General features: G+C 42.6%; 1 protein-coding gene across 1 annotated transcript in view; it reads right to left on the reverse strand.

Moving 5' to 3' along the window:
* The window catches only part of LOC101977862 (TCF25 ribosome quality control complex subunit), a 29426-nt gene extending 27666 nt beyond the window's left edge, over window positions 1-1760 (reverse strand). Inside the window, 1 exon segment of the mRNA XM_078035812.1 lies at window positions 1665-1760. Within this exon segment, the coding sequence (XP_077891938.1) occupies window positions 1665-1760 (96 nt within the window).
* Between the last annotated feature and the right edge of the window lie 14415 nt (window positions 1761-16175).

Consider the following 16175-nt stretch of genomic DNA (forward strand, 5'->3'; position numbering starts at 1 on the left):
ATATTTCATTTTTTTGTGGTGCTGATGGAAACCAGTGCCTCATGCATGCTAGGTAAGTGCTCTACCACTGAGCCACAGCCCCAGCCCCTGTCAAAATGCATTCTACTGTCATGTGTAACTAATTAGAATAAATTTTTTAAAAAATTATTTATATATGACAGCGAAATGCATTACAATTCTTATTACACATACAGAGCACAATTTTTCGTATCTCTGGTTATATAAAAAGTATATTCATACCAATTCATGTCTTCATATGTGTACTTTGGATAATAATGTCCATAACATTCCACCATCATTTCTAACCCCATGCCCCCTCCCCTCCTTTCCCTTCCCACCCCACTGCCCTATCTAGAGTTTGTCTATTCTTCTCACGCTCTCCTTCCCTACTTATGAATCAGCCTCTTTATATCAGAGAAAACATTCAACATTTGCTTTTGGGGATTGGCTAACTTCACTCAGCATTATTTTCTCTAACTCTATCCATTTACCTGCAATGTCATGATTTTATTCTCTTTTATTGCTGAGTAACATTCCATTGTGTATATATGCCACATTTTTTTAATCCATTCATCTGTTGAAGAACATCTAGGTGGTTCCACAGTTTAGCTATTGTGAATTGTGCTGCTATAAACATTGAGTGGCCGCATTCCTATATTATGCTGTTTAAGTCCTCTAGGTATAGAACGAGGAGAGGGATAGCTGCGTCAAATGGTGGTTCCATTCCCAATTTTCTAAGAAATCTCCATACTGCTTTCCTTATTGGCTACACCAATTTGCAGTCCCACCAGCAGTGTATGAGTGTTCCCTTTTCCCCATATCCTCACCAACACTTGTTGTTTGTATTCATAATAGATGCCATTCTCACTGGAGTGAGATGAAATCTTAGAGTAGTTTTGATTTGCATTTCTCTAGTTGCTAGTGATGATGAACACTTTTTCATATATTTTTTGACTGACTATATATCATCTTCTGAGAAGTTCAGGACAAACAATTAAAAAAGAAATAAAATGACTATCACAGGTGTGGTGGTACATGCCTATAATCCTAGTGGCTGAGACTGATCGTAGGTTCAAAGCCAGCCTCAGCAACTTATCAAAGCTGTAAGCATCCTAGTGAGAACTTGTCTCAAAAGAAAAAAAAATTGGGGCTGCAGTTGTGGCTCAGTGGTGGAGCGTTCACCTAACATGCGTGAGACACTGGGTTCAATCCTCAGCACCATATAAAAATAAAATAATAAAATAAATATATTGTGCCCACTTATAACTAAAAAAAATTATTAAAAAAAATAAAAAATTTAAAAAGTGTTGGTGATGTGGCTTAGTAGTTAAGCACCCTTGGGTTCAATTCCAAGTACCAAAGGAAAAAAAAATCAAATGACTATCAAAAATAAAGATGAGAGTGTTGGCAAGTTTAAAACCACCACAGCATTTCAAGTCTTTATTCCAGCCTAACAGCAGCAGCCTGAACACTGAAATTTATTTTAAAATTTTTTTTTATTTAATAGCACAATTGAAACGTATTTCAATTACCATCAGGGAACAGCAACTATACTGTACACGAAAACAAGACAGACATACACACATAATTCTTTGAAAGGGACTGAGGGAAAATTTTTCAATGTAATAAAGTAAACTCATGATTTTTAGGTATCTGGTTTCCACCAGCATGTCAAAGTAGCCACTGGTCCCAAATACTATGATGTCCTGCTGCATAACATCATTTCTCAATGGCTGCACTGCACTGTCACTCCTTAGCATTTGTGCGTGCACAGGGGGGTGGGGGAATGTTTCCAGTCCCCTCTATGGAATGTGTCGTGTTTGCACAGAGCCTGTGCACACCTGTGTGTTCTGCCTCTCCTCTGCATCACCACATACCTAACCTAACTCAAATCCTGTCTCAGTAGTCTGCACACTGTGCAGTTCAGGGAGCGATGACAATAAACACAAGCAGCACAGCTGTGAGTTTGAGACATATTTCGACCTGTGGTTGGTGGGAGCTGCAGGTATGGAGGGCCAACTGCATCAGGTTACATGCCCCCTGTAAGCAAGCCCGCCCACCACAGCACTTAGGTCAGTTATGAGGTCAGGTCAATGCATTCACGTTCCGGCTGTGCAGTCATGAAGCAGCTCCATGTCATGCATACCTCTGCTTCCTCATACAGAACACTAACAAATGCTGTGTGTACAGGCACATATGCATGGTGCTGGGGATCAAACCAGGGCCTGTGCATGTGAAAACACTCCTATTATTTCCACCTATGAGTTATAAGGGCAAAAACCCATAGAACACTTGAATTGACTGAATAGAAGCTCTTTGGAAATCCATAGGCAGCAGAGAGATGAGCAGCCACATGTCTGCCCAGGTGTCTGTGCTCCATGCTCACAGAGCAGCCTGGGAATCCACCACAGGTAGCAAAATGTGAAGAGATGGTTCACAAAAGAAGACAAACAGGGGCTGGGGTTGTGACTCAGCGGTAAAGCGATCACCTAGCACATGCGAGGCCCTGGGTTCGATCCTCAGCACCACATAAAAATAAAATAAAGATATTGTGTCCATCTACAACTAAAAAATATTAATAAAAAGAAGACAAAAAATGGACAATAGGCACATGGAAAGACACCCAACAACATCTTTATTGAAATGTAAATCAAAAGCCAGTGAGGAGCACTGTCCCTGCTGAGGGCTGGGGGCATAGGCTGCCAACACCAATTCCCTGGAGGCTGGAGCACCTTCAGCCTTGCACAGCCCATAGGCAGGTGGGATAAAACGCTGGAGGAGAAAGGTAGCAGAATACAACAATTACTAATTGGGCATTATGTAAAATTGTGGATGTGTAACCGACGTGATTCCGCAATCTGCATTTGGGGTAAAATTGGGAGTACATAACCCACTTCAATCTAATGTATGAAATATGATATGTCAAGAGCTTTGTAATGTTGTGAACAACCAATTAAAAAAAAAAAAAACGCTGGAGGAGCACTCAGCACCTGCTGGTCCAGGTATACGCATCCACTCCCGATGCAGCAGTTCTCCCTGTAGACGCCCCATCAGCCAAAATGAAACCCAAACCCACAAAACACCTGTCCTTAGAGCTCAGCAACTCCAGGCAGAGCAGCCCCCAACCAGAACTGAGTCAGACCCCTGAAACACCACGGATGAACACCCTGCAATACACTGCTACTCAGCAAGGAGGAGCTGACCGTGAAAACCCACAGCCTGCATGAAACTCAAAAGCACAGGCTAAGCAAGCGAGGACAGAAGGAAAGAGCACATTCTGGAAGACTCTGCTGGTGGGAAATGCAGACACAGCCAGGACTCACACACACGCAGGGAAAGGGGGCACAGGCTGCAGGGTGGCAAGCTCTCAGAATGTGGTGTGGCACTCATGCTGTGCATGCCTCTGGTCAAGACTCACTACATACCCCTGGGGTGCATCTGACTGCACTTCATCTGACTTAACTTCAGTAAGCTGTCTTTAGGACCCCCTGACTGAGACAGTAAAGGTGATTTCTAACCAAAGCCAAAGGAACACCCATGAGCCATGCATGACACCAAGGTCCACACTCTAGGCGGCAGGTGGGGACCAGGCCTATAGGTGTCTGCGTCCATTTCCCCGGGAGGTTTTTCTTCTAGAAAAGCTCTCTTGCTTCCTCCATTTCAACATCACATCATTTCTGTGCTTGCTGAGTGCCCACTGAGGGCCCAGCATGTCTTCACTACAGTCCCACAAGGCCAAGGAAAGCATCCCCAAAGCTTTCATCAGGTATCTAATCAATGCTCCTACATCCAGAAGAGGTGGATCCCACATTGGAATGGAAGTCACTGACTCTACAGCCCAGGAGCCTGCACCCTGAGGAAGACATGCCTTCGGTCTTCCAGGAGGAGCTCTGTGCATGCCTGCTGGGTGGTGGGGACACACAGCTAGCAACAAAATTCTTTCAGGAAGCAGACACTTCAGCCCCAGGAAGCAACCCATGCAAAACACAAAGAACAGACAAGTAATGTATACAGTATGTTCGCAGGTAACTGCCAGGAGATGGAAAAGGGCCAGAATAGATGGAATGGGACTGTAGGGCAACTGTGACCATAATCAGACTGTATGGCAATGTGACGGGGAAGAGACTCTGCCTCTGAGGGAGGAAAGATCCAGCCATGTGTTGGTACTTGAACGTGGGGAACTGTAGGCATAGAGGGCAGCAAAGGAAGGGCAGTGTGGCTGAGCAGAGCAGGCTAGAAAAGCGAGTGAGAAGAGCTGTCTAGGCAGCCTGGACAAGTGGAGACTGGGAAGAATGGGTCATGACCCTGTGCACTTAGAGCCACGCAGGACTTTTCAATGGTTTGCACAAATGTCAAGAGACCAGGGACATCTTCCAGGTGGCTGATCTTGGCATGTGGTTTTCAACAGAGACAGGGAAGCCTGAGGAGCAGGTAAGCCCTAGTCTGTAAGGTCAGGTGCATTTGGACACATGGATACAGATATAGAGCTCATGCACAAATCCAGAGACTGGTAAGGAGACCTAAGCCAGTGATACTAATACCCTCAGAAAGCAGGGGCCGGCGGTGCAGTTTGGTGGAAGAGGATACTTAGCATGCATGAGGCCCTGGGCTCAATCCCCAGCACCAAAATACAAGCTCCCAGCAACTGGAGAGGCTGAGACAGGAGGACCACCAGTTTGAAGCCAGCCTCAGCAATTCAGTGAGACGTGCAGCAATTTAGCAAGACCCTGCTTCAGTAATAAAATGCCCCTGATTCAATCCCCAGTACAAAAGTCAAAACTAAACAACAACAACAACACAACAAAACACCCCACACAACAAGCAGAAGGCTTACACAATCACAAAGCCCCAATCCAATCTCTTGGACCAGAGTGATTTCAAGGAGGGATTCACATAAGCATCATTTTTCCCATTCAGACATACAATCATCTCTTCTTTTTTTTCATAACCCTGAACACCTCTATTTCTCTATTCACCCACCAATTTTCACCAGCAGGGACAATATCATTGTGTGGTTTAGAGAGCACAAGGTTCAAATAAAAAAGCCTAAATTTAATTATGTGTATGTGGGTTTTTTTTCTGTTTTCTTCTTTGCAGTGCTAGGGATGGAGCCCTTGCCTCCAATGCCTGAGGCAAGTGAAGTAAGCCAATCCCTAAACACTAAAGGTCAAATGTTTTCTCTGATGCTGATCCCTAATGGAGGTGGGGTGGGGAGAGCATGGGAGGAATGGAGGAACTTTGGATAGGGCAAAGGGAAGGGAGTGGAGGGGAGAGGGCATGGGGGTAGAAAAGATGGTGGGATGAGATGGACATCATTACATTACATACATGTATGAAGACATGAATGGTGTGATTCTATTTTGTGTATAACCAGAGAAATGAAAAATTGTGTTCTATATGTGTACTATGAATTGAAATGCTTTCTGCTGCCATGGATAACAAATTAGAATAAATAAATTTTAAAAATATAAATAAAGTATATGCATATCTTGTCACCCCTTGCTATTGTCTATTGTTTTTATTATAGTTGCCATCCTGGTGGGTGAGAAGGGGGGGTGTCTCCTTGGGGTTTTGATTTGCATTTTCCTAAGGATTAATGATATTGACTATCTCTTCATGTAGTTAGCCCTTCATATACCATCTTTGGGGAAATGTCTTTTTGGAAATCTATATTCATATATTCAAAAAATCAAATATGTCATGGCATCTATTCTTGATTTTTAAAAATTTTAAATGAAAAAACAATTTAAAAAATAAGGTAGTTTACAGAGCTTAATGGGAAATCATACTGCATAAAAAAATATTAGATATTTCTTTAATTCTGGGAGCAAATGGGTATCTTCCTTCCAAATTTAAAGAAGTTTAATTTAAGAAGTTTAGGCAATGCAGTAACTACCACAGGGTAGTTCCATTTGAGATAGTATCAAGCTAGTCCAGAACCCTCTCATGGGTTAATGCTTAGGAAGAGGGGTGTGGATCCATGTGCATACCATGAGATCCTGGGGACTGTGAAAGGGGGTGAAGAAAATGGAGATATCTGGTTTCCACATAGCTTTTGTCTTCCTGTCTCAGCACATCCTTTCAAGGTACTTTGTTATTCATATGGGCTAATCAGGGCGAGTTTCTCTTCTTCTTACCAGGCCTGTCATCCCAGCTAATCAGGAGACTGAGGCAGGAGGATCATAATTACAAGCTAGCCGGAGCAACTTGGTGAGACCCTATCTCTAAATAAAGAAATAAGGTCTGGGGATGTAGGCAGTGGTAGGAAGAATGCTTACCTAGCATGTGTAAGACCCTGGGTTCTATCCCCAGTACATACAGATGCACAAATGCAAAAAAAATTAAATTAAATTATCATTAATTATCATTATTAATAGATAATCTGATGAAAGTGTCAACCCCCACAAAAAAAACTGCATAAAAAATTTGTAAGAGCAATTAAATAAAATAGTGGTTATAAAAGCCTATAAAAATGAACAACTTTCAAAAAAGAGAAGTAAACACTTAAAAAATAAATTTCACCAATATTTCCATTCACAATAGAGATAAAACTACAATATAGAAGCAATAATTTCAAGATTTGTTAATAAGACATTTTCAAGACCTATTTGAAGAAATTATAAAATATTACTTAGGACTGCTTTTAAAATGAGATACATGATACAAATATATAATAAAACTGAACGGTAGGGCTGGGATTGTAACTCAGTGGTGGAGCATTTGCCTAGCATGTGTGGGGCACTGAGTTTGATCCACAGCACCACATAAAAATAAATAAATTAAAGATATTGTGTCCATCTACAACAAAAAGAATTTTAAAAAAATAAACAAACTGTAGGTATATCAGCACCCAATTTAAAATTTTAACATCTTTATTATGTATAACAACCTAATGTAATGTTCTTTACACCTGAATTTCATATGAAATAATAAATATATCAGAATTTTCATTAATATTTTGAAACCAAAGAAATATTAAGAGATAACACCAAGTATATATTAGATAGTTTTAAAAAGATGGAACTGGGAATTAAACCCAGGGGTTCTCTACTACGGAGCTACATCCTCAGCCCTTTTTATTTTTATTTTTGAAATTAGGGGCAGGTGTACCAGGTTGCCCAGGCTGGCCCCCAATTTACAATCCTGCCTCAGCTTCTGAGATAACATACATTATAACCCTGCACTACTGCATCAAGACCTGCAACCTATTCTTCAACCTCTTTGTTTGAATGCATTGCTTGATGAAATATTTTTTTTTAATTTTTAAGTAATACAGGTTCATTCATGAATTGTATGCCTATTTTACCTAAGCTATTAATGGAATCACATCTTTTCCCTTGCTTTCTTTGTTCTCCATTAAGCTTCTAGTTTTTGAGACAGCTTCCATGATTTATTATTTCCATTTTGCAAAAGTGTAATAGACATATCATAAAAAAAAGCACATTTTCTACACTTTCAAAGCCTAAACACACCTAGGACACACCTAGGATGGATGGAATTCATGTGTCTCCAGCACAGTGCTAGCTCTGGTGACTAGTCAGCTTACAGATCTTGTTTACAAATTAACATTTATAGCCCCATGGAGTTTGCAATTACAGAAAATAAAAAAGATACAAAATTTAAAATAGTGCTCAGGAGTTTCTGCTTCCACCCATGTAGAAACAGGCAGTACAGGGCTGGGGTCCTTGAGAAAAGGGAACCAAATGAGGGCAGAGGTTGGAAGGCTGGCCTGGATGCATGTTCTGGTCACAGCTCACAGAGGGGAAGCAAGAGGAGCACATCAGTTTGCTGAGTTGAGGAGCCAGAGAGTTAGGTTAGACTGACATGGCTGGAGTTGAGGAGTCCGAAAATTGGAAAAGAGAAATGTACACCAAGAAAGAGCTCCAGAAATCTGAAAGGGGTTCCTGAAATCCATTGCTAAAAACTTAGTGTTGTGTGTGTAGGCTGAAACTTCACCCAGGAAGGAATACCACATATTTGTAAGTGCTGGAGAAACATGAATTCCATCCAAGCATAGAAACAACTTCACTGACCACCTGAGATATCAGTAAAAATTCCAGAAGGGTCACACCTACGTGGTACGGCTAAAGCAGCCCTAGAATAAAGGCTCTTCTCATTCGAACACAGCTTAAAAATAATTCTTGAAAGGATCAAGCTGATCTGCAAGCAATTTAAGTGTTAACCAAAATGAAGTCAACACTCTTAAAGGAATCCACAAATGCAGACGCTCAACAGCATGATATCCAGCATCCAGTCAAGGTCACTAGTCAGTCCAAGAAGCAAGAGAATGTGACCCATAAGCAGGAGAAAAAGCAGTCAAAAGAAACAGATCTAGAAATGGCAGGGACAGCTGCAGCATGGAGGTGACCGGAGCACTTCTTAGGGACGCTCCTTCCAGACCTGATGTGCATGTGTTTCATTCGCATATCTAAGTGGCAAACATCTGCCCCTTGGAACCCAATCCAGGTACCCTAGTTCTCAATCCTGGCTGCATGTTGGAAGAACCTGGGGGGGATGGGACTTCTAAAGGTCTGTGTGGGGATGCAATCTGACCAAGGATTGCAGTCACTGAGGCTAGAGCCCAAGGCTCCCCAGGAGACTACAATATGCAATGGGCTGGAGGAGCCCTGTGTTGGAGGTCAGGCATGGAGGCCCATGCTCTCGGAGCAGCTCTGTCACACCACACTCCCCTATGGAGCCAGACTCTGGGGAGCAAGGTTATCCTAGCCTGGGCCACTCCGTGTTGCAGGGCACAGGTGGCTTCCATGTGTTTCCTGGCTCTGGGCCTTTCATGGAACAGGTGCTCAACAAATGTTTGCTGCAGGGTCAGAATGAGAAGCAGGGCCAGGAGGAACCCACTGAGGTCACCGACCTGTGGTTAGCACAGCGGAATTGGCCATTGTTTTCAAAAACAGATGAGGTTAAATCCTAAATTAGCTCAACCCATTTTTAGTTAGTGATTGCATGTAAGTCACCAGGGCTGCCTCTGTGGAAAACAGAAAGATAAATCATCTCATCTGTAAAATGTGGATGATAACTCTCACCTTGAAGAGTTGATGGAAGGATTCAAACACCTGGCACAGGGCTTGGCCCATAAAAAGTGTTGGGCAAACAGTGGACATTACAGTTCCCTCAAAGCATGAGAGGAAGAGGTCAAACAGAGAAATTGAATCAACAAATATTTATTGGTCACTTGCCATGGGGCAGGCCTTGTGCTGAGGACTGGGGGCTACTATTCCCAGGCCTCTCAGTTGAAGGTGAGAGAGACTGTAAACAAAACAGAAAGTTACAGGGCGGGGGGGGGGGAAGAAACTTAGCTAAAGGGTCTTCAAATTTCTGAATTTATATTTGTAATATCCTAAAAATAAATTTCATTTTGTCCTTCTAGTTATTACATTCCAACTAATGAGGGTTTGGTTTGGTTTTGCAGTGCAGGGCAACTGAACTTGGGGCCTCACATATGCTTTACCACTGCGGGTTCTTTACCACCCAGATGAATTCCCAGCTAAGGGGTTCTCTTTATTTTTACTGGTATTGAGAAAGATAAGAAGGCAGGTGCTAGGCTCAGCAGTGCACTCATGTAACCCCAGCTCAAAAGACCAAGGCAGGAAAATTACAAGTTTGAGACCAGCCTCAGGAATTTAGCAAGACCCTGTCTCACAAGAAAAAAAAAGTGGGGGATGGGGATGTAGCCTAGTGGCAAATCACCCTGGTTCAATTCCTAGTACCAAAAAGAAAGAAAGAAAGATTAAAAGCAGCATAGAATATAGTTTCCTATGAAGCACACTGTTGTATAACTAGAAATCATTTCATTATAACACTATAATATTCTTTGAATCTTTAGGTAAATCATTAATGGCTCCACCATACTTTAAAGGACTTAGAGGGAAATCTTCAACAGAGGGAAGTCAGAAGATGTAATTAGATCAAGACCAGGAATTGAATTGCAAATGGGTAAGAGTAAAGATCTGATATTTAAAAATAAATATTTGACTTATTAAGAAAAAAAATGGCATTTAAAAAGTCATCCTACATGGTGGGAGATCTTTGCTGGGAGGACTAAGCCTTGTAAAATAATCTGAAGGCATCTCAGGTTTTCCACACTTTAAGAATGTTTGATGTGGCTTTGACATGAAAAACTAATCAAAGAGCAAATTATTTTTCTCTATACCTATAATACAGACCAGTTGTCTCTTAAAGAGATAAAGAGATTTAAAACCTCAATCCAGATCCCTTCCTCTGCTAAATGTCCTCCAACAGCCTTCCCTTGCCCCCAGCATTTTTATAACTAGTATTTATAATATTTTTACTTACAACTGTCATTTCATGTTAATAATAGCCAAATATTAATTTAGTAACATTTATTTAACTACCTCCTATAATAACCTAATATTAAGCTAATGCATAATATAAGCCACCTTCACACATAAATTTTAGAAATCGACATAATACTACACTATGATATAAAGAAGAAATAAAGGAACATGTGCTTCAGTAGGTTGATTCTCTGGCAGGCACGTATACTAGAAGCTTCTAGAACACAATAGTGAAGCACTTAGTGTGTGAGCCCACAGACAGAATTTTATCATGTGCATAGTGACCAACATAGTTTATTCAGATGGGTGTTGTGTGTTGGGGACTCAAACACTTTGAACAGGAGAGTGAACAGATCTTGGTAAAGTTCAGGAAAATCAGAAATACAATCAAGTCTCAAGCCTCTACTTCTATGATACCAGCATTCCTGGTACCTTCAAGTACATTAAAACTCCTAAGATACTCAGTTTTGTACATAAAATGGAGTGAGGGCCTCAACTTATACTGCCCAATATGGCAGCCTTGGGTCACTAGCCACCTATGGCTATTGAGCACGTGAAATGTGGCTGGCTGCTCTGGTTGGTCTAGACCTGGGACAAAAAAGAGAGTACAGTCTAGCTCATTAATGATTTTACATTGATTTAAGTTCAAGTATATACATTCAGAAAATATTTTAGATATACTAGGTTAAATGAAATATATTGTTAAGATTTGTTTTACCTTTCTATTTTTAGTTAAGTAGTTATTTGAAAAATCTTGAAATCATGTATGAGTTCACATTGATGGACAGTGGTTCTGATGTTAGCTGAGCTTAGTGGGACTCTGGATCCCAGGTCATCTCCAACCAAAGCATCCTCGGATGGCTCCATAACATCTAGCCCAGGGCCAGAGGTGCGGCACCACCCATGCTGAGAAATGTTACACCTTGGAGCTGCCTTTTCCTCCTCCGCCTTTTCTCACAACTCCTGCCTCACACCTGTGTTTCTGAAGCCCTGAATTCCTTGGGGGACTCTGAGTTTGCTCCAAAGTTGCTTCCCTCTTGGACAAGGTTTTGAATCCCACTGGTGAAACCACAAAGAATGAGGCCCCCTAAGAAAAATCCTCCCCCCTTCCCAGGACCCTCTACTAGTTGAATGTAGTATTAATCAACCAATGCATTGTTGAGTTACTATCAGGATGTGAATTGAGCATTATTAACAATTACCAAAAAACTTTCTTCTTGGGTTATTTCCCCACTTACTTTGTGACGTCACTGAAAGCTGAGACTTTAGATACTATGATTTCCAGGTGTTTAAGAAATCGTTATGGTTGGTTTGTCACAAAGCTATCAAAGTAACATTTTAAAAAAAATAAAGACCACTTGCAACACTCCCTCTTTTTAGCCAGACATTGGGCTTCATTGCTCCCCTCCCATCATGAGGTTAGTTCTCTGAACCTCACCTCATTCTTTCCTAACTCTTAAGGATTCTTACCAAATGCAATGGGTAGAATTATTTTCAGATGAGTTCAGTTCACGAGTTCGACATTAACGGAGCGCCTACCTTATGGTTCTCAGTTTTAAACAAAACCCAGCCTCCCCAGCTTCACACGGCGAATTAACTTGTATGAAAACACATATAAGAGAGCACAAAACCAACCTATCGAAAGAAAAATGTTTTTTTTTTTTTTTTTTAAACCGGACATGCCACAACTCATGTCAAAAGCTCAAAGCCCAAGCAACTCGCGTACAAAGCTAAAGGAGGTCCTCCCCGTGAAAGTTAACACCCAGATTTCCACCAGAACCGGGATAACGGCCGGGGGCCCGAGGGGGAGGGGCAGCGGGCGCGCCCCGCGGACGTCCACCGCGCACGGGGCACCGCTGGCTCCCCGGTTCGGGGCTGGAAGTGAGAGCGCCCTTCCTTCCCCACCGCGTCCCTACCTTCCCGGCCTCGGGTTACGCCACAGCTGGCAGCCAGACTTTTTCAGGAGGAACACCGAGGCAGCGCACCGCGCGCTAGACCTTCCAGCCTCGCAGGGGCGGCGTTCCGGGAGCAGGAGGGAGGCCGCGGCGCAGACGCCCAGCCTCCGCCGAGCGACCTCCCTGCCCCCTCCAGCTCCGCTCCGCCGGCAGACGGCGCCCCCGGGGCTAACTCTGCCGGGGGAAGAGGAAGCAACGCAGCGAGAACAGGCTGTGGGGACCGACGGGGGACGGAAGAGACTGTGTGTGCTCCCCGGCAAGGCCCTCTCACCTTCCCTCTGCGGAGCCCAGCCGGCTCCAGTCACTTGAGGAGCGCACAGGGACGCCGCCGCGTAGCTCTCCGGAGTGGGGCGGGCCGCGGGGCGAGAGGGCGGAGCGCGCCGGCAGGAAACCATTTCCCGGCCCAATCTGATACGCTCAGTACACCCTTTCCCGTCCGCGACGCGACAGCGGTCTGCGGGATTGGGCGAGCCTACCTGTCAATCAAGTGCTGTGCTGGATGTTGAGGGAGCTGAGGCTGCGCTATGGTAAAGACAGAGGTTGAGGAGCCCTGGGCCTGGTGGTGTCTAGCGGTTTGCCTCCCCGACCCCACTGGCTCTGACCTTAATGCTCCTGCTTAGCGCTGCTGCAGAAACTCCACAGCAAAACCCGACTGCGTCCGGTCCGGAGTTCAGCCCTAAGTGCCTTGGTGTTACCTCCTGATTTGTGCACCTGAACAGGATCCTCCCAGCTGAAGATTCGTAGCGGGAGGGAGCGACAAAGAAAAACAAACTCCTGGAAATGGAAAACATTTTTTGTAAGACTTATGCTTAATTTGAGCCACAACTAAAATAAACTGAGTCTAAGGGTCCTCAAAGCGCCCTTGTGCGTGTTTTCCACTCTCAGCTTAACAGCCCGGTTAAAAGGACTGTTACCCTCCGATCTAGATCTGCCCATTCTTAACAGCCTGGCTCCAGCCACCTGCTGGGACATCAGTAAATTGCCCCCGCCCCCCCCCCATGGACACACGCACACCCCACTACTACAGTCCCATCACCTCTACCACCAAAAAAAAAAAAAAAAAAAAAACTTGCTTCATTCCTTCCTAAAGATCTTTGTGATTTAGTTAAGGTGTCGCTGTTCGGGGAAGCCTGCAGGATTAAGAACCTTTCTAGGAACAGGTATTGCCCCATCTGAACTGTAGCCCTTCCTAGATTGTAAACTCCATTAAGTCAGGAACAATGTCAGTTCACTTTTCCCCAGTGCTCAATTCATGACATGTGGTCAATATTTTTGTTGAAGGCATTAATATATTTTCTTTTCTTTTTGATCTTGGACCTGACTGTAAGTCTCAAAAGTTCACAGTTTTCTGTGTTCAAAACTATTCACTTGAGTGCTAATGGATATATGTGGTTAACTTGCCTTATGTAGGATCACAAGGAAAAGCAGAGATTAACTATGGCCCCTACCTAGTCTCAAATTTGCTAGGACAAGTAGACTATAAAAATGGAAAGTAACTACTGTCTGTCTACATTCCATCATTAGTATCCAAATTGAATAATGCCTGTGAATTTTGGATTTAAGGGTTTAAAGTTGAGGGTTATCATACCTACCATGGACTGAATTATATCCCTGCAAAATTCACATGCTGAAGCCCTAACCCCCAATATGACGATATTTGGAGATAAACTATATTTGGTGATAGACCTTTAGAAGATATGTAAGGTTAGGGCGGGGCATAATGGCATTGGCCTGTAATTTCAGCGGCTCAGTAGGCTGAAGCAAGAGGATAGGGAGTTCAAAGCCAGCCTCAGAAACTTTGCCAGGCCCTAAGCAATTCAACGAGACCTGTCTCTAAATAAAAATACAAAATAGGGCTGAAGATGTGGCTCAGTAGCCAAATGCTCTTGAGTTCAATCCCTGGTACAAAAAAAAAAAAAAAGGAGGGGAAGCCAGCGGTATAGGGATGTGGCTCAGTGATTAAGCGCCTCTGGGTTCCATCTCTAGTACAAAAAAAACCAGTAAGGTTAAATAAGGTCATAAGGATGAGAACCTAATCATATAGGATTAGAGACTTCCGTCTTTAAAAATAAAAATAAAAAAAAAGAACCAGACATGTTCTCCACAATGTGAGAACACAGACAGAAAACAATCTTCTGAAGCCTGGAAGAAAGCCCTCACCCAAAATCAACCATGATCTTGGACTTTCAAGCCTCCTTAACTGTGAGAGAAAAAAATTCCTATCATTCAAGCCATCCAGCCTGTGATATTTTGTTATGGCAGCCCAAATTAACACATGGTTTTCTTGATACACTTTATGAAGTTTATGGGTTGAGATACTATTATCAATTTTGAAGAAACCATTGTCCAGAAGTTAAAACTAGTTCTCCAAAATAGTGAACTTAGCAGAACGTGAGTCAATTTCAATTCTAGTCCCAGATTCAGCAAGTGATGGAAGCAGAAGGTATGAATACAAAAAACAAGAAATAAAATACAATACTTAACTTCACACTAATTAACCCAGAAAAAAATGTGTAAATCATAAATTTAGGTTTTATTTTGGAAGAGAATCTGTATTTTGAAGGAGCCAATGATCTAAGTAGACCCTTTACAAGATTTTGATCCAGATCTGTTGGCTATTATATGCCATCTATTTAAGCAATAAAAGATGTTTTGGGGCTATGTATGGGGTGGAGTCTCAGTGTAGAGTGTTTGCCTAGCTTGCACAAGGGCGTGGTTTTGATCCTCAGCACCATAAAAGAAAAGAAAAAAACAGCTCCAAATGAGCCAGAGGCTCAAGGCCAGTCACCAGGACTTGGTGAGATCCAATCAAAATAAAATATTTTGTTTTAAAAAACACTAGAGGCTAGTCACAGTAGTACACATTTATAATCCCAGTGGCTTGGGAGGGTGAAGTAGGAGGATCACAAGTTCAAAGCCAGCCTCAGCAACTTAGCGAGACCCTGTCACAAAAATTTTATAAGGGCTGGGAATGTAGCTCAGTGGTAAAGCACCTCTGGGTTCAATCTCCAGAACCAAAAAAATAAATAAATAAATAAAAGAACTGGGGATGTAGTTCAATGATGGAGCACTTTGCTAGCATGTGCTAGACCCTCAATTCCCTGTACTGCCAAAAACAAAAAGACAGATGTGCATGTGCACACACACACAAGCACACATACACACACACACACGCAATATATATATATATATATATATATATATATATATATACGCAAGAGGAGTTGAAGAAAAGGAAACAGTGAAAGAGAGAAGCATAGATTGGAAGGATAGATAGTCAGAAAGTCTTGTTTGAATTACATTTAGAAGAAATAAAGTCGTGTTCTTATGAGGTAGAAGTTGTCTAAGAGACTTAGTTTCACACACTCTTATCTTCCCAGCTTCCAAACAGGCAAGTGGCTTAAGAATCATCCTTGTTAATTAGTGCTGAATGGACCAGAGACTAACTAGAATTAACCAACAACAAACTTGGGTCAAACCTGGGCTGGGGATGTGACTCAAGCGGTAGCACGCTCGCCTGGCATGTGTGCGGCCCGGGTTCGATCCTCAGCACCACATATAAACAAAGATGTTGTGTCCGCCGAAAACTAAAAAATATTTTTAAAAAATTCTCTCTCTCTCTCTCTTTCTCTCTCTCTGTCTTAAAAAAAAACTCAATTACCTACCCAGGTGTGATGATACATGCCTATGACCCCAGTGATTCAGAAGGCCAAGGCAAGAAGATCATATATTCAAAGCCAGCCTGGGCAACTGTGTGAGACACACAAATCAAAAAGTGGCTGAAAATACAACTCAGTGGTAGAGGATGCTTGGGCTCAATCTCCAGTACCACACACACACACACAAAAAAAAAAAAAACTTGATGACCTATGGACTGGATGTAGGTAGCAAATATCTAAGATAA

This window comes from Ictidomys tridecemlineatus, unplaced genomic scaffold (genome assembly GCF_052094955.1).
Source record: "Ictidomys tridecemlineatus isolate mIctTri1 unplaced genomic scaffold, mIctTri1.hap1 Scaffold_103, whole genome shotgun sequence".
Lineage (NCBI taxonomy): Eukaryota > Metazoa > Chordata > Mammalia > Rodentia > Sciuridae > Ictidomys > Ictidomys tridecemlineatus.